General features: G+C 44.1%; 1 protein-coding gene across 3 annotated transcripts in view; it reads right to left on the bottom strand.

Moving 5' to 3' along the window:
* Positions 1-681: 681 nt before the first annotated feature.
* The window catches only part of Ica1 (islet cell autoantigen 1), a 136,707-nt gene continuing 116,675 nt past the window's right edge, over positions 682-20,713 (bottom strand). For 2 of the 3 annotated variants that reach the window (XM_028755950.1, XM_028755949.1), the window contains exons 13-15: positions 14,966-15,019; positions 12,948-13,217; positions 682-953 (exon numbers count right to left, since the gene is read on the bottom strand). In XM_028755950.1, the coding sequence (XP_028611783.1) occupies positions 832-953; positions 12,948-13,217; positions 14,966-15,019 (446 nt within the window). In that variant the 3' untranslated portion in view covers positions 682-831. The remainder of the gene's footprint in view (positions 954-12,947; positions 13,218-14,965; positions 15,020-20,713) is intronic. The other variant, XM_028755951.1, reaches the window with a different exon arrangement.

Consider the following 20,713-nt stretch of genomic DNA (forward strand, 5'->3'; position numbering starts at 1 on the left):
TGACTGCCTTACTTGGGGATGTACAGGTCTAGCCAAGAGCCGCAGAACTGCCAGTGCCCCCCACCCCTCTATTGCACTTTCTATGATGCTCTCTTAGCACAGCTGGGTATCCACACAGAATCCACTACTTGAATTTGTATAGTAAGTGTTGTTGTCTTATTAATGTTTAAATTTTTCTGTTTGTTTGTTTGTTTTTTTAAGTGCTCCATGAGACTCCTGGAGTTCATGCTTTTGAATTCAGCTATGGAGAAGATAAAGGAGATACAAGGATGGCTGTCTCCAATAGAAAGGTCCATGACGCAGAAAGAAGCCCCGTTCCTCTGCCAGTGTGGTGTGTGGCCGCAGTCAAGTGTGGCAGGAGACAGTGTCTTTGGTTGTCTGGATCTTCACCCAGAGCTTGGTGGAAGGTGGCATGGCAGGAGAAAGGCTCTTCCTGAAGCCTCTTCTGAGGCAGATGGGGACATGAGCAAGCATAAAACTTTTAGCCTCCTGGGGCCCCCGAGGACGTGTTATGTAAGTCCACATTCAGGTGTGTAATTTAGCCTTGGATTTCACCACGATGTATTGACACAGCAACGGTCCTGAAGGATGTCAGCAAAGAGCAAGCAGTGGCCTGCTAGTGCTCCTCCTCTAGTGTTCAATGCACATGGACAACATACAAACCAGACAGGAGGAAATAACTATAGCGATAGAAACAGGGCCTTGACCCTCTCGTTTTATTAAAATGGCATGTAAATATTAAAACAGCATACTGAGCACATTAGACATCTGCAAGGCCTGGAGGAGGTGCTGCCGAGTGGCCCGAGGGCTCCCCTGTTGAAGGTTGCAGACTCATGCATTGAGCAATTCATGTTCTTTATCGGTTTTCCCAACAGCATCAGGATTTGATAAGGGGTCGAGGTCAGCAAAGAGGCTGAACCAGGCTGTCAGGTCGGAGGCAGCCTTGGCAGGCTCTGCAGAAAGAAGAAGAAGCATGAACAAACCCATCTTCTCAGTGACTGCCTCTGCCATGCTGGGCTCAGGCAGGTCCAGTAGCATCTTAGAAGGGACAAATCCCATGACCCTTGTTCTCTAACCATTAGGGAATTTCATGTCCCTTGAAAGGCTGACTAACACAAACTGTGGCCTGAGGCTTAGTTAACTAACTTCCATCTGCAGTGTACCTCCAGCAATGGCTGCAGCTCACAGGGGTACTCAAAACCCCACAGGCTGTCTGTCTTCCCTCAGCCAGGAAACAGCATGGCTATTTCAGAAGTCAGACTGAATGGCTGAGGAACCAAGGTGCCTTCCAGTGTCTGCTGGAGAGATCCTGTTAAGTCCCCTGGGCCACAGAGCAATCTAGTGTTTCTTTTTTGAACCTTCAAAAGTGCAGGCCCAAAGGAGGTCATATCCGGCACAGTCTCTCCGCCATTACGGTCACTGCCTTTCCCACTTTTTCCTGTCAAAGACAAAGGGCGCTTCCTTGCCTTGCCTTGCCTTCGTGGGCTTGAAATCCCTCTGTTCACCCTCACTGGAGCTCTTCCTTCTACTTCTGTTTCACCTGCCCTGACTCCCCCAGAAACCATGATTAGACAGCCAAAGTGTCTTCCAGATGAGGGGAGAATTTTCAAAGGAGTGCCTCATGCCAGCGGTTTATAAATGAGCTGGGATTCTTTCATATAAATCATTCCATGTGGGTATCTACTTCGCTGGCTTGATAATCCAAGCCTTTCCCCCCTTTCCAACAGGTGGAGATGTCAGAAGCATGAATAAATGTCTCTCTATTAGGGTACCCTTCTAGCAGGGAGCGGCTAGGAATGTGCTTGCCATCTGGCTGAAAAGTCTCTCAAAACTGGCTGGAGTGAAGAGATAGAGTGGGGTGGGAATTAAATCGTCCTTGATCCTTTCTCTAAATGACACTGCACTGTTAAGAGAGTGAACCAAGCACTTCATGCTCTTGGTTCATCTTCCTATTTCTCATCATGCTACCCAATGGGTGCACTCCTCTGTAATGATAGAGGCAATGTATGTTATGTCATAATACATGAGATACAACTAGTCCATGTAGGAACAGCTAGTAATGGCAAGACTGAGTAGTCTGAACAGTTCTCTGAAGAGTAATCTGACTGGGTTTTTACCATCTGTAACCTTAATTGAATTCAACATGGAGAACCCTCACAAATCCTGGCTTATTTCGATTTGCTATACTGAGACCAGAGAGAACCTCAAGTCATCATGTTGGACGTCATATGAGGCTACCGTAAGGGGTAAGACTGATTAGTTTATCAGAGACAGATAAGTTTATCTCAGTTCTTGATAGAGAATGTAACGATATCTTAAAGACACCCCCAGTGAAAATATGCTTCACACTTCCCCTTCCTCCTAACCTCTCGCAGAGGTCTGAGAGGGTCCCCAGGGAGTAATCCTAGAGTTGCAGTTAAGAGCTAAGCCAGCTGACTGCACTTTGAGGAGACCGACCCTCAGATCCTCCAGGTTTCCACTAGGAGTAAAACCAGGTGCAAATTATTTGCACAGCACTTAAAAGAACATCATGGGAACATCATAGGAACACTTTCTGATGATAATGGGACAGATGTTTCCTCTAATGTCCTATGGTCAAAAGGAGAGGGGGTGAGGACCAAAGCAACAGAGATAACACTGTGAATGAAGATAACACTTTTGGTCCTCACTTTTGGTGAGGACCAAAGCAACATGAGATCTCCTGCCCAGCAGATGCGCACTTCAGGGGCCGGTTCCAAAACAGAACAGATCTCATGAGCTTAAAAAGGACCTCTTTTGAGACCTAAGAAGCCCAGCCTAATATTCAAAACCAAAAAATATTAGATCTAACAAGAACTGTCATCCGAGCCCACCAGCTGCTGGGCACATATATGGTTCCTGCCCATGATGGTGTACAGCAGAGGATGGTGGAACAAGACCTTTCTCCTATCTTCCTCAGACTGGGAAAAAAAAAACTTACAGGAGAAACATTGGATCATATCTAACTGAAATACATGGCCAACTAAGGAAGACAATGGATTTTGAAAGGCAACCAAGAAGCTGCTGTATCAAAGCACTGTTTTCCTTTTTATGTTTTATACCCATTTTCTTGTGGAGTATGGTGACTTCATGACCACACCCAAACCCATCAGGAAATCAAGATCTATGGTTTCCTGTTACAAAGGGGGAAGGCTTTACACTGAATACCAATAACACAGCAATAGAACTAGTAACCGCACATCTCTACCGAGAGGGTCATATGCATCTCTTTCCTGTATGTTGGGAAGTTGTAAATAGCAGTCCATCCCAAAAGATAAGAGTGAAGAGCCCTAGTTAATGTTAACTTTATGCCATACCTTACAATGTCACTTGACTTGGGTAACCCAGCATTCTGTCATACCCCTGTGCTCTGCCTGAAGAGCGTGGCTAGAGGCCTTTTGCCCTCTTGTTTTGGGGAAGCAAGCTCCTCCATTTTGCACAACATTTACTGTTTGTCCTGGATATTTTGGCAATGGCTCATCCTTAATTTACCATATACATCTTTAAACCTCTGCTTTACTTCCTTGTGTATCAAGTCCTGTCTTCTGAAAAGGGTGTGCAAGGTTTTCTTCAGAGCACTGGTCAGGTAGCTGTGTGTTCATTAAGCCCATTGCTGAGCCTCGTGTTAAAATGTTGACCATCAAGGGCATCACGATGGGGATCAGTATGTCTAAAACTCTGTCCTTTTACTGCAATGTTCTGGCTTACAGTGTTTTGCATGTCTTTGTAAAGAATAATTTAGTCTCCGGTAACACCCTCAAGAGAGACCATGTTTAGATGCAGAATTCAGATGGATCTGGGAACAGTTTCCTGAGGAAGAATGTTACACTGTATATGCTACAAAAATTAAATGATTGAACACCTTTTTTTAAACCTGCTATTCTAATGTCCACACTTTCTAGTGGACTCAATTATAGAATTATACTATTTTTAATAGTTTATATTTTTGCTACATTTAGGTGTCATGAACCCTTGAAACCATGGGTCATGTATTATTTCATTCCTGTATCATTTAGGACACTGACTGGCACACAGTGGGGATTCAGACACATGATTCTTGAATTAAGACAGACTATTAAACCTCCACCTTTAAGTAGGAAAAAGCACAATCTTGGTGCATCATCTTCAATGGCAACATTGTACAGCTCATATGGTTTCTAATATTCACTGGCTAGATGAACTTCATTTTAGATGGGCAGTATTCAGACCTAACAATGAAGACTAATAAGTAATGAAACAGATGGCCTGTGACCTATTCCCTTGGAATAAAACAATGGAAAACAGAAAGGATTTTAAATGACATTGCTGTTCACTGAAATGTTACCTAAATATATACAGGGTAATTCATAGGCACCAGAAGCTTCAGATGTCGAGGGAGTCTTCTGAGATGCTGGAATTCAAACTCCACTGGACATATTTATGAGAAATCCTTGACCTGTTCGCTTACAGTGAGTGAATTTTATGGCATGTAAATTATACTTCAATAAAATACTTTTAAATGACCAGTATTTTGGTGTGATCCAGGAATAACAAAACCTCCTGAGTTCCTAGAAAATTGGCTCTTAACCATTTTCCTTTTAGACCCAAATCACATAAAAAGCAGTAAATGTGGAAAGTTAAGGCTGTGGTGCAAATGTGTGCCCAACAGTGCCAGTCAGAGGAAAAGCTGAAAGGAGTCCTTCCTTGTCCCCATACCTGCCTACCAGCACTGTGCCTCCTTCCCTCCAACGCAGCAGCCTGTCTCCCAAAGTACATCAGCCGAGAGCCAGTTAGAAATGTTGACCAGTATTATCTGTAAGCCAGTTAGAGATACTGACTGACTGAAACAGAATCCTTGAGACCAATGTTAGTTTAGGGAACAGTGTCTTGGATGGCCTGTTGGCTGGCTGGCTCAACATGTTTGTTAGGTTAATGGGGCTGGAGTGAGGAAAGGGACACTTTTGAAAGCAAAGGACCTACTTCAGGATGTCATCTTCCTAGGCAGCCATGAGAAATTGTGCAGCTTTAGGCTCTTGGGTCTTATTGTGCTCTCTGACTGAGTTCATGGACATGCTATTTCTGGAGACAACCTGAATTAGCTCACGGAGAATCTGCGTGAGGAGTGAGTCCAGAAGAATAGTCAATGGTGCTGTTCGATTGTAGAAACTCAACACGAAATTGCTCCCTGCTTCAGAACCATGTGTGATACCCATTGCCAAGCACGGCCACCAAGAACACTGGATTAAAACATGTATTCAGCTCACTGTGTTTTTCAGAGTGCAGAATGGTGTGTGTTCCTCAAGGCAGCAGGAAGCACTCTAAAGTGGAGTTTGCCTCATTTTTTTCTAACATGCCACTTGAAAACTTACAAATGAATCTTGTATATCAAGTCACATTTGAAAAGTGTCAGAAATCAAACCTGCATTTTCTCCTTACTTGAAGATGTGTTTTAATTATGGGTATGACTGTGTGAAGGACGTGGATATGTACAGGCTAGTATAGATGTCATGGAGGCCAGAGGCATCAGGTCCCCTTGGAACTGGAGTCACAGGTGGTTTTGAGCTGCTTAATGTGGGTGCTGGGAACCAAGCTCAGGCCCTCTGCAGGAGCAATACTGCGTTCTTAATGGTGAACCCATCTCTTCAGCACCCTGAATTGTATTTTTCAAGCATACCATATAAAGGGATGATATATTTATTTTCTTTTGGGGGGTTCTGGAGATCACACTCAGAGTACTGTGTATGCTAGGCAAATGGTCTATCACTGAACCAGACCCCCAGCCTATGACTCTCATCTAGCTGAATGCTTCTGTAGCTAGGATCTATTTGGTATAGCTTAGCTCCCATCAGAAGTTCCACAAGAACACTGAGAATCCACAAAGGGAGGCTTTCCCACCGCAGAGGACAAACATGAAGGAGGAAGATCTTGAAGCCATCTCTTCTTCGGAAGCTGAGATGGTGTGTGTGTGGGGGGGGAGGATAGTATTCTTCAGTAATTTTACAGACATATGGACATCCTGACTCCTCCTCCACATGCTATGCACAATTAACAGCTAGCATGTAGAGCCTCATTCACTTCTTACCGTCCTTCTACCAGCTTGAATGTGGCCACAAGGAGATAAAATGGCATTGATGTGATAGATACCAGCTATTGAACAAATCCCTAAGCTCAATGGTGATCCCAGACTCCTTCATATCTCTCTGGAAATTATTTAGGGGAAGGGTGCTATGAGGATAATTATGGGTAGAATGACAACCAGATTTCGAATGTCTTGCCTTCTGTCAGGAGAAACTGCTATAGAGAAAGAACTGAGCATTGCTAATATTCCAGTAATTGCCGTCAAGTGTTCCCTAGCCAGTGGTAGCTGGCAGCGGCATTTTGAACACATAGGTGTGGCTACAAAGATGTCTCCCTACATCAAGAGAAATTCTTTTAAGAGAGGGGCCGTGAAAGGTAGAGGCAGGAGAGCACTACAAGCTCAAGAACAAACTGCCAGCTCTGGGCTCCTCTGACATGTCAATGTGCTACCCATTTGCAGAAAACACACATAAAGATTTGCTAGAGAAGCCCTGCTCTTTTTGTGTACACACGGGGAAATTCCGAGGAGCCAGAACTAATCCTGCCCAGCAAGAGGAGCAAGCAGAGCCAAAGCACATGGGCCAGAGAATGCTCTGCTGTGATTGTGTATCAGCACTTACAGCAAAGGACCCGGCAGGGTTGCTATCTCAGCCTAAGGGTCCGGGGGCAAGGGTGGCTATGAAAAGGAGGAATACCACAACAATGGTGGCCGTGACCCCACAGGTCTGTTGCCCACTTGCAAGGCATTCGTAAGATTCCTGTCTCACTGGGCTTCGGTACAAGTGATCTGGGATCTTGTGTGCAAAACCAAGTAGGAGGGAAGCTAGAGATCAGGCTCTCAGTAAAGCGCTCGGGTTTTCTGTATACCTCAGCACACCTTAGGAGTAGACCCAGACGTGTTATCTGAAGGGTTCATGTCTTAGGCTTGTCACCCTTTAACCCAGTGTCACGCCACTTGTCAGCCGCTCCCACTCTTGCCTGCTATCAGCCCTTCAGCCATCCACCCCCCCTCCCACCCCTCCATCCATCCTTCCAACAAGTACATTTGAAACACCCACTGAATTCTAGGCACTGAGCTATGATCTGAAAATATGGCGAGCAGCACCATTGTGGATCCTGTTTCCATGACAACCCAAGGCAGAGACAGAAATGAAATCAGCTTTCCCATAAGGTGAGGTAAGAGGGTGATTTAAGTACAGGGTGTGATGGAAGTGTGGAGCAGAAACAGCTAATGCAGATTGCAGGGGTGTGGATGGACTGACATCAAGCCTGAGACTTAGAAGTCAGCCAAGGAGAGTGCTAGGCATGTGTAGGTGTGGACAGCATGCTCTAACAGAATGTGCCAAAGCCTTGCTGGTGGAAAGATCTGGGTGCACTAAAGCTTAGTATGGCTAGAGTCCAGTGGATGGATAGAGAATACGATTAACCATATAGTGATGTGTATCTGTAATCCCAGCACTTGAGAGGCTGAGGCAGGAGGATGACTGAATGTTTGAGGCTAGCTGTGGCTACCTAGTGAGTTCCAGGATAGCTTGGTTCATATTTCAACACTACCATCTAAAGAGAAAAAGATACTCGTTTGTTGGCACAGTTATGTCATTGAGTCATGCAAAGCAAAGGTGTGGGTGTTGTGGGCAGCCATGAAACTAGGGCTAGGTACTAAAGGTCCTTGTAAACCAAGATGAGAATTTAGCCCTCGCTACCGTGGTGGAAAGTGTGAGAACTTGGCAAGGCACACGACCTTTTGAGGTTCCTGGATTTCCTCATCTACAGAGTGGGTAGAGGAGTCCTTGTGAAGGATCCTTCTGTGTACCAGAGGCATTTGAAGCCTGCAGCTCTTAAGTTCCGCCTTGCAAATGTTTCTCAGCAGGTCTCCAAAGCTCTGCTGCAGGGAGGGAGCTAATGTTCCTCCTGGCACCAGGAAAGTGCCCGCTCTGTGCTCATACCATAAATACACACGGCTCTTTCCCTTGACACTTTGCCATCAAGTACTGGAAATGTCAGTTACCTGGCACCACGCTAACCCAGGAGTGGAAAGAGATGAGGTCAGCCTAGGGTTTATTTGAGATAACCCAAATCTAAAACCCACCCAGATGGCAAGAGCATCTACGAACAGGGCAAAATGAAGAACGCCTGCAGGAACACAAGGATTCTGTGAATGTGCAACAAGAGTTCTGGCTTTTGTTTGCAGAATCTTGAGCTGCGAAGATCTTCTGGAGCACTTACTTTGAGCAGTTGGTAATCTTTCCTGTATCAGTCTACTTTTAAATTAAAATTTTATCTTTGGGAAAGACACAGACTATGAAGCTTCAAGCCTTCCTTAGTGTTTTCTTGCTGGGCGCTGACTGGCTCACCCTACTCATATTTAGAAGACCCAGGAAGGCTTAATTTTCTCATCATTCACGGGTACAGGAAGTGCTAGCCACATATGTCGGTTAGTTTTGGTCAACTTAACACAGACTAGAGTCATCTAGGAAGAGGGCCCCTTATAGCTGAGGAATTGCCACTGTAAGAGTGACTTGTGGGGATGCCAATGGGGACATTTTCTTAATTGATGTGGGAGGGACCCACTGTGGGTGGTGCCACTCCAGGGAAGAAGGTCCTGGCTGTTAGCAGAAACCAAGCTGAGCCAGCCATAGGAAGCTAAGTAGCATTCTTTCATGGCTCTGTCTCCAGGTTCCTGCTTGACTTCTTGCCATGAGTTTCCTCAGTAATGGATTGTGAGGTAGACGTGTGAAATGAACTAAACCCTTCCACCAACAACTGGCTTCTCATTATGGTCTTTTCCCCAGCAACAGAAACCAAGCAAGGAGAACCCACCATTGGGCCAGTAAGTTGGCAAACTCTGAGAAATCCCATTAATTCTACTGAATTTTAAAATGACTTGATCAGACCTGTAACTTTTGTTGTGAGCGCCTACAGCTTTTACTAGGATGGATGGATGGATGGAAGGAAGGAAGGAAGGAAGGAAGGAAGGAAGGAAGGAAGGAAGGCACACTTGTTTTCTTTCCTTTTCTTTGTAGTCTCCCTAAAGGTGTCTCAGCCAGACAACGGTGTTTTCTTGTTTAAGCATTATCTGTAAAGACTCAATTTCAAATATTCTACACTGTATGATCATTCCATTTTGTGAGACAAGGACCCTGTCTCTCAATACCATCATTCATCCTGTTGTCTGCACTGGTGTCTTCATTCCTTTGTGAAACCAAGAAACCCACAGCCAGGCTGACCACTCTAAGTCCTGCTCCTCAAGCAGGGAAGGGCTTGTGGGATGCTATCAGACTTTTGCTATCAGACATTGCACTGAAGGGTCACAGAAGTCCTGGTGCCGGGCATGGGCTCCTTAGTCACAGTGGCCAGGTTCAAAGCTGCCTTTACCAAGAGTGTGACCTCAAGCTAACAAACTGCTTGCCTCTTGGGTTTCCTCATCTCTAAAGTGTAAATGATGACAGTGCGTGCTTGGGAAGCAGCAGATTCAATGGATACGTTGACACGGGAAAAGAGAGACCACAGTGCTTGGTACCCAGCATGTGCTGTCTTGAGCGCTGGATGATGAAATCTTACAGTCTGTGGCTGGTAGATTAATAGAATTACTAGATTTTATACCTTAGCCTCTCGGAGATGGGAGCCAAGCCACAGATAAGATTCTACTGGAATAATAAGCCTAGACCAATACTTCAGTTACTAAATAAAAAGCAATAGCTCAGAGAGCTACAGAGAGACTCACCACCACCACAGGGTAAGGAAGAAGAGGGTAACTACAAATGAAAGCTGAGCTCAACTCCCTTCCACACAGAGCCACTGAGCCAATATGCCAACAAGCCTCACCTCCCCATGTTTAGGTTAGTTTCTTAATTATTTCAGTCGTTACTGAATCTAGGTTTTGACACGATCTGGTTAACCAGAGGAATCCATTTTAATACAATGTGGCCAGGGTTTAACAGTCATTATTAAACTCTTATTTACATAAACTGCTCATGCATATTAGATGGATTTTCTAGTCACCCATGAACGTGGTGAAGAAACAGTCTTAGGCTGACATTCATCCTTTCTTATTTGGGGGATGAGAGGAATCCTGAGAGAAGCCTAAAGAAGCTCAGCCACTACCAATGGCCATCCTGTTCTCTATCCTGAATTAGGGCAGCACTGGACAACCTGACAGCTGCTCCCACTGAGAGTGGTGGACAATGAATAGGATGACTTTATTTTTCAACCATGGAGACATTTTTCCCCCATGATATTTCATATCCTCTAGACATTGTCTTGGTAGCCATGAGCATGCAAAGGCACCATCATTGACTAACCTCAGCATCAGTCTTGCTAGAAGCCCAGATGAAGAGAGGAGACTGACAACCAAAATGATGCTAAATAGCAAAGCAGACTGCGCTGTTTGGTGGCTCAACATGGCTGCCGAAAGGAGACCGGAGATTTGTCCAGTGTATAGAAAGCCCCATGTAGCCTAGCTTCTTTTGGCATACATGGCCCAGCCTATAACATGGTCTGGCTTTCGTGGCCTTGGAGCATCTCCCCACTTCTTTGGCCCACTCACTCTTGCTCAGTCTGCTCCAAGAAATGCTCTTCCTGCAGACCTTGTTCACGAGGTGCATGTTCTTACCTTATAGATCAATACAGGTTGTCTCCCCTGCCCGTGTGGCTAATTCTCATCCACAGCAGGGCTTGCTTGTCTCTCATCTTGATTAGTAACCCTGCCAACCCACTACACTGCTTCCCTAGCTCCATTCCATCTCCACCTCCCCCCCCCACACACACACACCTATCACAGATCACTCCCTAGCTGTCCGGCTGTGTTTATTTTCTCATCACTTACTGTGTATTATTTCTCATGTTTATTGTTCCCCATTTCCTCCCCATTAGAAAATGAGTTCCGGGAAGGCAGAGAGCTTTGCCTGCCGTGTTCACAGACACATTGCCAGTGCTTGTCACAAAGGGGGACCCCAGAAGATGCTGGCTAATGAGGGGGTACCTTGCTAAAGCATTAGGATGGTAATATCAAATGAGATGGTTTGCCCGAGAGAGGCATGGCCTCTCTTTGTGGCACCCCTTTCCCGTTCCAGGTCACATCTTGCATTTCTCTCTTACTCTCAGAACACCTCCCTCTGCTGTCCCACACGTGGTTTGGTGCCTTCTCTTCAGACGAGGTGCAAGGCCGATCATGCAAAGCCCACAGTCACCGTCTTGTTACAGCTCTTGGGTTCTCTCTGACCAGAGCTCTTCACACATTGTCCAGGAAGAGGCTATGGAACCCTGCTTTCTCACTCGGGCAGGAACTATCAGCCTCTACTGCTCCCTGTAGCCGCAGAGCATGGGCACGCGCAGTAGAGCTGGGATGGGGGTTAGTAAGGATCATTCTGTAGCTCGGCTGGAGGGACTTCAGAACCTCACAGAGGTGGGCTGAAGATCTGGCTTCTCGAGGCTTCCACAACTATTAGGTCCTCTCCTCCAAGAAGGTTGTGGTAAACGTGAAGAGAGCTGGCAGGCTCCCTCACTAGGCTTCACCCAGAGGTGGAACACAGTGAGCAGATGCAGACGGCTAGCATTCTCTCTATCCCTGTAGTCTCCAATCCCATGACTGCTAACACATGAGACGGGTGCAAAACAGGATTTACAAAGAAACTAAAAGGGAAAGGTAGTTCATTAAAAAAGATATGTGTGTGGGGGGGGCACTTTTTTCATCTTGCTCCTTTAGGTCCCGTATGAATGACTTCATTTCCAAAGAGCTAAGGTTGTAATAGCTCATAATTACTTAACCATCTCCAACTCTGCCAGTTGCTCTCCACTTTAAGTGCCTCGTAAACATGGTGTTTATCAAGGAGATAGCTTAAGTTCTTGGAAAAACCAAAGCAATTTGAACCTGTCTTAATAGCAGTCATCCCTATTTTAGTTTACGTAGCATGAGAGGAAAGAAAAAAAATTCACAATAGAAGAAAACAATTTTCTTCACAAGACCCGTTTAGAAAGTCCAGGCTTCACCATTGAGCTTGTTTTTGTACTTTGAATCATTGGGTGGGGTTGGGGGGGTGGGCACAGCAGCAATGTTCAGCCAGCATGTGGCCTGAGGCTGAGCCCTGGTGCACCCTGAACCCTTCTGAGTGAAGAATACTTTGGACAGGGTGGAAACCCTGTTTGTTCTGATGCCGTGATGAGGACTTACTTTGTATGCTGTAGTTGAAATAGGAACTCCTGAGTTGGGGCATACATGAGGTAGGGACGGGTCAAGGTGTAACTCGAGCAAGAGTGAACACAATATATGATGGAGACAAAGTTAAAAGGTCCAGCGAAATGCCACTTAGGACCTATAAGGATGGTGTGTATGTAGGCATGCAGGCAGTATCTGCACGGCAGTCACAGTCAGTCCGTTTAAAAACCACAGGGTTTTAACTGTGAAGGCCTCATTCTCTCATGCGTGTCACACGACTACTTTGGTCAGGGTGAAAACCCTGTTTGTTCTGAGGCAGTGATGGGGATTTACTTTGTGTGCTGAGGTCAGAAGCATACACCTTAAATCCACCTGAGAGAGAAAATAAGAGCCAGAACCTCCTCTCACCTTCCTAAGAAAGTCCTGAGAGGGAGGAAATTATTAGAAAGAATTGATCTCTAGTCTGACACTCTGTCTTAAAGTTGGGGTATGATTTGGAGATTTCAGCTAAAAAGTCGATGGATATAATAATAATAATAATGATAATAATAACAGTAACAACAACAAACAGTTACACTAAAAATAAAATTAAAAGATACTGGTTATAAAGTGAAAATAGAGAATGCATACACAGACAAAAATACTTCTGTATTAAAGGGGTGGGTGATGACTGAACAGGCAAAACAATAAAAGTGCTTCTAGTCACTGTGGTACCTACCTTGGAGAGAGGCCTGGAGATCTTTCATATTTTGGTCTAAAAGTTGTGAAGGAAGGAATCCAGAGCCTATCGGGGGCTTGGGGTCTGGCTCTCCCTGGGCCCCCATGGGGGCTGGCTCCTTTAGCCGGTCATCTCCAAACACCGCAGCCCACTCTCTGCTGAACTCCCCTTCATCCAGACAGGAAGTGCTGAAGATCTCATTCAACAGCAAGAGGTCGTCCTTGTCCCCACTTTCAGGTTCTGGGGTCCCCGCCATGGGACCCAGGCAAGCTGGTAAAGGCAACAGAGCACAGAGCATATGACTTCCAAGGGCTTTAGCCTCAGGAACAGCTGTCATGGGGGTTGGACTGGGACAAACTGAATGATGGCTGATTTAAGAGACCTAACCAGAACAGAAATTTGTCCCATGACACCCTTTAGTAACAGATTTCAGAAATACATTTTAAATTCTATGTTCCCTCATCCCCTTTCTTCCAAAGCAAATACAGCTTTTGAGCATTACTAGAATTGCATTGAAATATTTTCCACGAAGTCTAGGGTTTGGGTTTTTCCTTAACATAAAAGCAGATCTGACAAAACATTCCCAGGTCTGAAACAAAGCCAGAACTGAAAGCTGTTGGAGATCTTAGTTTCTTGTTTGTAAGCCTTCCCGAATCTTCCCACACAAGCCCTCCATCCACACTCCCTGGGCTGGAGCAGCAAGCACACCATGTGGCAGCCTGTCTTGCCACCCAAGCTGGGGAGAAACCTTACCACACCCTGGCCCAGGGGAGCATGTCAGGAGGCGCATCAACGCCCAACACAGATGTTTGCAGTAACAGCTGCAAGAAGCAAAGGAAAGGTGGATCTGGCTTGCCTACGAGTAGCAGCCAGAGAGTGACCCAGAGGGAGCTGGTAAGCCAAGGTCTGATGCAGAGGATTCACTTCACAGGCCTCAGACATTAGTACTGGAAGGTGGCAATGAACCCTAGACCCAAGGGGAGTTCAGGCCCAACCCACCTTCAGCAGACCTTGGCCCTCTGATGCTCAGATGGGTCATCCTTGAGATTGTCATAGGAGGGAGGGCCAGCTTAGAATGTCAGGAAACTAGGAATACTGTATCAGAGTTATGTGGCCAGCTGACTTTAAAGAGAGAACCATTCTCATATATGAACAGTGACCAGACACTGAATACTACTTATGAGGAGAACAGAGGCATGGCTCTCATAAATCTTATGCCAAGCTCTTTTATTGAGTTTTCCTGCCTATTTTAAGAATGAAGAGCTGAGACAAGTATTACATGTTGCTTTGTTTATGGAATTTAATTGCCACGTGCAGACTGCAAACATTATTATAAGCCATGAAGCGTGGAAAACATCATGGTTCCTAATGTTTTTCTGAGCCACACTGAAATTCTGAAGATCATGATAAAACAAGATTATCGGGATTTCCTCAAATATATTCATATATCTGGTGATTAGTAGTTAAGGTTATTGCTGTTTAAGTAAAGCTTCTGTGTGTTCTTTTGCTGAGTCTGTTTTCACCTACACGTTACATAAGAATCTAGAGATTAAGGGTTTGTTTTGTTTTCTTTTGTTTAACTTTGGAAAACTAGCTATAAATCAGGGAGGGGGAATTTAGTAGCTCCTATCACTGTGGTTTTAAAATAGAAGCAAAACATCACTTTAATCAGACAACTGTCTAATTTAAGCATTTTTATTGTTTATGCTATCAAAGGCATTTTCAGCCAGACATAGCCTGTGGGCGTGCTAGGTGAATAAGGCAGCAGGAACTGGGTTCTGTGAACAGGATTCCCACCTCGCTGCAGGGCCCCAGACTAAGAGGGTAGGTAAGGCAGGAAGACGGTGTAGTACAGGCTGCTCGCCTGCCTGCCGCCATACAGGAAGGCATAGAGGGATGGTACCCTCATGTCTCAGATATGTCCCCCAACACATGCATTTACATGAATCCCTCCCCTTTCAACCTCTCCCAGAATCACCTTCTTAAGCTGTGGTTACCTTTCAAATCTCTGAACTTACTATTTTCTGGCAACACTGGAGTGTCCAAACCCTTCCTCCTGATTTCTTTCTGGCCTAGAGAAAACCATATGATTACTAAGCCAAACCCACTTAAGTGACACTTGGAATGAGTGTTGGATCTTAAGTGCATCTTTTAGCAATGCCTGTAAAAGCCAGGCTTGGGGAGGGGTCACCATGGCGACTAGGATGGCTGTCCAGCAAAGACCACCGTGAACAGCAGAGCCACAGATCACAGATGAGGAGTCCTCGACACATAAGCAGAGGATAAAACTTCTCCTTCTTGTTTACGTCTAGGCTTCATGCTACAGTATGGAGACACTAGTGGCTTCTGCTAACTTAGCATCTCTTCCCTTTCTTGCAGTTGTTTTTCTCTTGAGAAGTACTTTCCCTCTGAAATCCTGGTGACATGCACCCTAGGAGACCTCAACACCCTTCACTCTGCATGTGGTTGGGCTGGTCGAGGTTTCTCTCTCTCTCTCCTCCTCTCTCTCCTCTCTCTCCTCTCTCTCCTCCCTCCTCCCTCCTCCCTCCTCTCTCCTCTCTCTCTCCTCTCTCCTCTCTCCCCACAGTAAGCAACTCAGGGTTACTGCTTAAGGCTTAGGATACATCCTGAAGGCTTTCCTGTATCTGCTATATGAAAACTGAATAGAAAATGGCCTGTCCTTTCTTTTGGAGTTTCAGATCCAAAGATATAAATCTGAGACTGTTAGTGAAAATAAAGTCAGCACACAAAGGAAAACAACCTAAATAGCCAGAAAGGGAATTTACACAGCATCCTAGACAGCTTCTGAGGGAGTCTTGCTTGAGCCAATGGACCGCTGTGTCCTCGGCTACATGGTCGGGTGCATTTTAAGCAAATTTCTCATCCTAACCTGTCTCAACATGGGCTCCATCCTTATGAACAAAGAATTCTGATTAACACTAGACCCTATCAAATGCAAGCATTTTAGTCACAAAAGTGAGTGAACACTCTATGGAGTCAGTTATAAACTCAGATTTTGCTTCAAAAGTTCACGATTGAGGGTGGTCTATTATGTGGCATTCTGCTTATTTATTCACTCATTTTAATGTATTATTAAAAGTTGCATATTTTCAAAAAGTCATCACACCCTGGCTTTTTAATAGTTAAAGCAGGCTACCCGGTGAACTGTACTCTGGAAAGGAAACTTATTTAGGTAGCTAAAAGCGAGGAAACTGGTACTGACTTGACCCATAAAACACAGAAACCTCCCAATTATTACACCAATAATTAAGATGCCTGAAATTACTATGCATAACTTGTAAGGGAAACTTAATTACAAGTCGAAATGGACAGGTTCATGTCTGTAACCGGACAAGCCGCGACTTGTGAAACAGTGCTCTCCTCTCGTCAGTGGGCTCTGGAGGGTGAGCTCTTGTTATCTGCTTTGAAAACAGAGCCACTCCAGTGGGACAAAGAAAACATGAGAGATAGGGTAATGTCCTAGGGAGAAGTCTTGTCAGAGCCTCTTCCCACTCAGACAAATAAAGGCTGCTCCCGAGTTGGGGTCTACAACTTTCTTTGGCTTAGAGTCTCCAAACGCCTGTCTTCAATCCAACTCCTGACTGCAAATTCTTATCTTATCCTTTGTAGTGGGCAAGCTGGCCACAGCTCCAGGAGGTGACCTCCTACCCTGCACCTTCACCAGGGCCAGCTGAAATCATTCCTTACTCAAAATCTTACAAATGCTCCTCCTGACAGCTGTAAAGCGTAAAGTAGTAGCTTTACACAGTAGCTTTCCTAATGGTGGCATACAGGATCTCCACATGCTCTGCCAGAGCTGAAGTGGGTAAGGCTACCTAGCAATGCTGCCTTCTGGGAAGTACAGGGTTTAGCCAAGGTACCCATGTTTGACGCTGCTTTCCTGCCTGGGGACTAGCTGTTCTTTTCTCAATGGAAAAAAACAAAAACAAAACCACATCTATATTGTTTTAAATCAAGACGATTTTTACAAACTGTTTCCTTTAACTTATTTTACAGAGGAGGAAAAATAGACCCAGGTCAGATTACCTGTCCAAGGTCATGTGATTTCTTAGTTACAGATACTCTGGCCTGGGAGCTTTGATTCATAAGTCAGTGCTTTCTCTCTGTGGAAGCTTGGCTTTCCTTCAGAACGAAGATAGGTATTTTTATGTGTGCTGATAGAGAACCAACTGAGACCTTACACATAAACTCCTAGAAGAAGCTTTTGTGAAGGGGTGAGGCTTTCTAAGGTCAGAATAGTCTTCTAAGTACCATGCAGAGACAGGCAGAATGTCCAAGACAGCAAAAACACTCCATATACCTGCCTTGCTCAACGCCCAGAAATAAGAAGCCTGGGCTCCGGGAAAACATTCCCTAGAAGAACTGGTCCTGAACCGGTGAGTTCTAGCTTGTAAAAGCTCAAATGTAGAGGAAACTCAAGTTCAGGCAGAGCGTGGAAACCTGGTGACAGCCCATTCAGATAGAACTTTTGAAATCATATTGAGTTTCATGACCTCAGCATAAATTAGGAACACAGAAGATGGAAATAACACATAGACAGAAAATGAGAGCACAGGGCAACAAGCAGATAAATGTCACTTGATTTACCTTCATCTGTGTGAAACAGGAAGGCTCACTTCTCTGGGTTTCTCCCCGTTCCCCACACCCCACGGAATGACTAATCTTAAAGGCCACAGGCCTGCAGTGTGTACGAAACCCCAAACACCAACACTATCCTCCTAGCACCCCGAAGACAGTGGGGGAAGATGGTAGGAAACCACCTGACAAAAACGTCGAAGCAGAAAAACATTTGTCAGGTCTGCTAACAAAGTGTACTTGTTTGGAATTCAAGAATGCTGCTTTGAAAAACTCCTTTGGGGTTTAAAAATAGTAATAATAAATAAAAATCCCAACTCACATGGGCATGGGGGTTGAGTAAGGATCTGTACCTGCTCTCTAGAAAGAAAAAGAACAATCCAAGAATGCTAACCCCAAGTAGGCATATACAAAACTACCTGATTGCTAAAACCCTACTCCAATCTCTCTTGATAAAAAACATGAACAAATCTTTGAAACTCCTTAGGAATAATACCATACAGAGCACTCTATTACCCGACTAAGAACATTTGTTTTATTATCTATTTGGTTTCTTTAAGCAGAGTTTAATATGGCCTGAGCTGGCTCAAACTTGTTATGCTGGCTTTGAACACCTGAACTTTAATCCTTTGTCTCCCAAGTGCTGGGATTACAGGTATTTGCTGACACACTTCTGCTTTCAGTAATTTATTTTAAAAGTGTATAACTGTTGGGCTGGGGGGGGAGGGGTGCTCAGTGGTCGAGCTCTACCACGCAGAAAGAAAAAGTATATCACTTCATAGGGTGACCCAGGTCACCAGAATATCCTAGCATACTGAAGGAAGAGTTTATATGAGCAGATAAAGAATTTACTACTCGGTCACTGCATGTCCTGAGGCAAAGCAAACATCTCCCATTTGACTCTAAGGGTGACTGCAGGTGACAGTTCAGTGACTCAGGAGAAACTAGGTGCCATATGATATAGCGCATGATGGCTTTGGGCTAAAGGTTATCTCTTAGAGTTCTGCTGGCTGCTGGCTGAACTGTCATCATTATACCTGGCCAGAAGACAGAACGGTGAGCAGGAACAGAGAAAGAAGACAAACAAGTTTATGAAATATGGGTAATAGTTTTGTTTTGCTTTTTAATTGGCCTAGACCTTGTGGTTTTTCATAAAGACTTGTTGATAAGATGTACATAAGTTGAACTTATCAAAATTTCACTTGCTTTATACTACATTTTTCTTCTGTGTTAAGGTATTTTGGTAGGGGTTAGGAGTGTCCAGCTTGAGGAGCACAAATATATATATACATATGTAACATATAAAACATATATATATATACAAAACATATATATATAAAACATATATATATATATTATAATTAGTGAATGAAGGTTACATGTCACAGGTGGTCATACGGTGACTTCAGAGCCATTTTCAAGAATCTCTGAATATTTTTATACAGTGTGGCCAAATATTGGTTTTTCATCACTTTATCATTTGAGGAAAAGAAAACAGAGCTACAGTTACAGCTCCCGAGTCCTATGAAACCAGCCATTCTTGGATTAAGTGTCTTTTATTTCTTCTTTCAAGTGTTTTGCATATTATGATCAGCATTTTAATTCAGAACTTAGGCCACGAGGCAGTTTTGAAAGGGCATGCATTTCAAAATGAACACATCAGTGGGCATTCTTTTCTTCAGTCACAAGTTCTCTGTGTGTTGAAAGTATCTCTGCATTTGTGGCTGTGGTTTTAGAGCTGATACCACCTACTGGGATGTACACACAGAAGAGACACATAGACAGTGGAGAGCATCACTCAGGCCTACCGCAGGGCTCTGTGGGACAACAGTGATGAAGGAACAGAGTGGCTTATGTGAGAGTGTACTTGATCAGGAAGATCTGTGACTCCATCTTTCTGCCGGAGAACCAGTACATATATTAGGGAAGAACACATCACAGCTCCCTCTTTAGAACTAGAAAGCAATGGGGCATGAGAGTTGCTTTCAATTAAGATGTCAGTCTTTCTCCAGTGGACTCTGCCATATAAGAAAGCTTACGAATGCAAGCAGGTTTCTGCAAGCATTTCTGATTTAATTTAAAGAAATGTAGGCTTTAGGCTAAGGTTGTAGTATTCTAACAAAAATTTTAAAAATCTTTGTATAAAGACATTTTTTTTTTACCCCTTATAAAGGAAGAAGGAAGCAAGCATATGGACGTCTATGCGTGTATGTGTGTGGATACTTTGTTGTCAAAATGGAGTATGGGCTACAGTATAGGAAGAGGGGTGAGTTTTTAAAATATAATATTCTATTATCTTATGTACTAATAAAAAATGACTACCTATTCAAAAATCAAGTCTACTAAAGCAATAAAATTAAGTACAGTTATATACAAAGAAGATGCTGGGGCTAGGAGCAATATCAATCCATCAGTGTAAGAGAGAGCATGCGTGAGATTATTAATGCATTCACTAAATGGTAAGACTGGCAAAAACTGGATAGTAGATACTTAGGGCATGTTATACTATTCTTATAACAATTTGGTAAGATTAAATTATTTTAGTGTTCAAAAAATAATTTGTAAAGGATATTTTTATCCCCTTAAATTGTTCTATTCTTTCAGAGGCAAACGGTCCTTTCAAAAATGGGGGCCATGGATGGCAACTCACACTGTTTACTCATGTGCCTCATTACTCAGTATGATTTCCGTTTTACTAATCACATGTCATTTTGATAAAATAGTGCATAGCATGATGCCTTCTGTGAGATTTTAATAAGGCAAGCAGACTTCTGCCTCCGGGTCTATATTCCCAAGTCCTGGGAAGTTAATGGCAAAGCTGTTGTGACTTTCAATCACTGAGAGACTTTGTCTCTAATACTCTGTGAATATGGTCAACACTTTGATGGTTTATCTTAGTTTTTAGCTTGACTGGAGGGAGGGTCACTTAGGAGATGATTAAGCATACCTCTGGGAGTATCTGTGTTTCAGAGAAAGCTAGACCATGAGGGTTTTGCCCAAATCAATAGTTGACCCATTGATAGACTCAAAAGTTGAGTAGACAACAGCGATGTGGTGGAACTGTAGAATTACTGAGTTGGAGGAAGTGTCTGGCTAGGAGCACATCTTTGAAAGGAATACCTTGGTGCTGGTTGATTTTCTGGCTTCTACAAGGTAAAGAGCTTTCTTCT

This window comes from Grammomys surdaster, unplaced genomic scaffold (genome assembly GCF_004785775.1).
Source record: "Grammomys surdaster isolate TR1022 unplaced genomic scaffold, NIH_TR_1.0 126091, whole genome shotgun sequence".
Taxonomy (NCBI): domain Eukaryota; kingdom Metazoa; phylum Chordata; class Mammalia; order Rodentia; family Muridae; genus Grammomys; species Grammomys surdaster.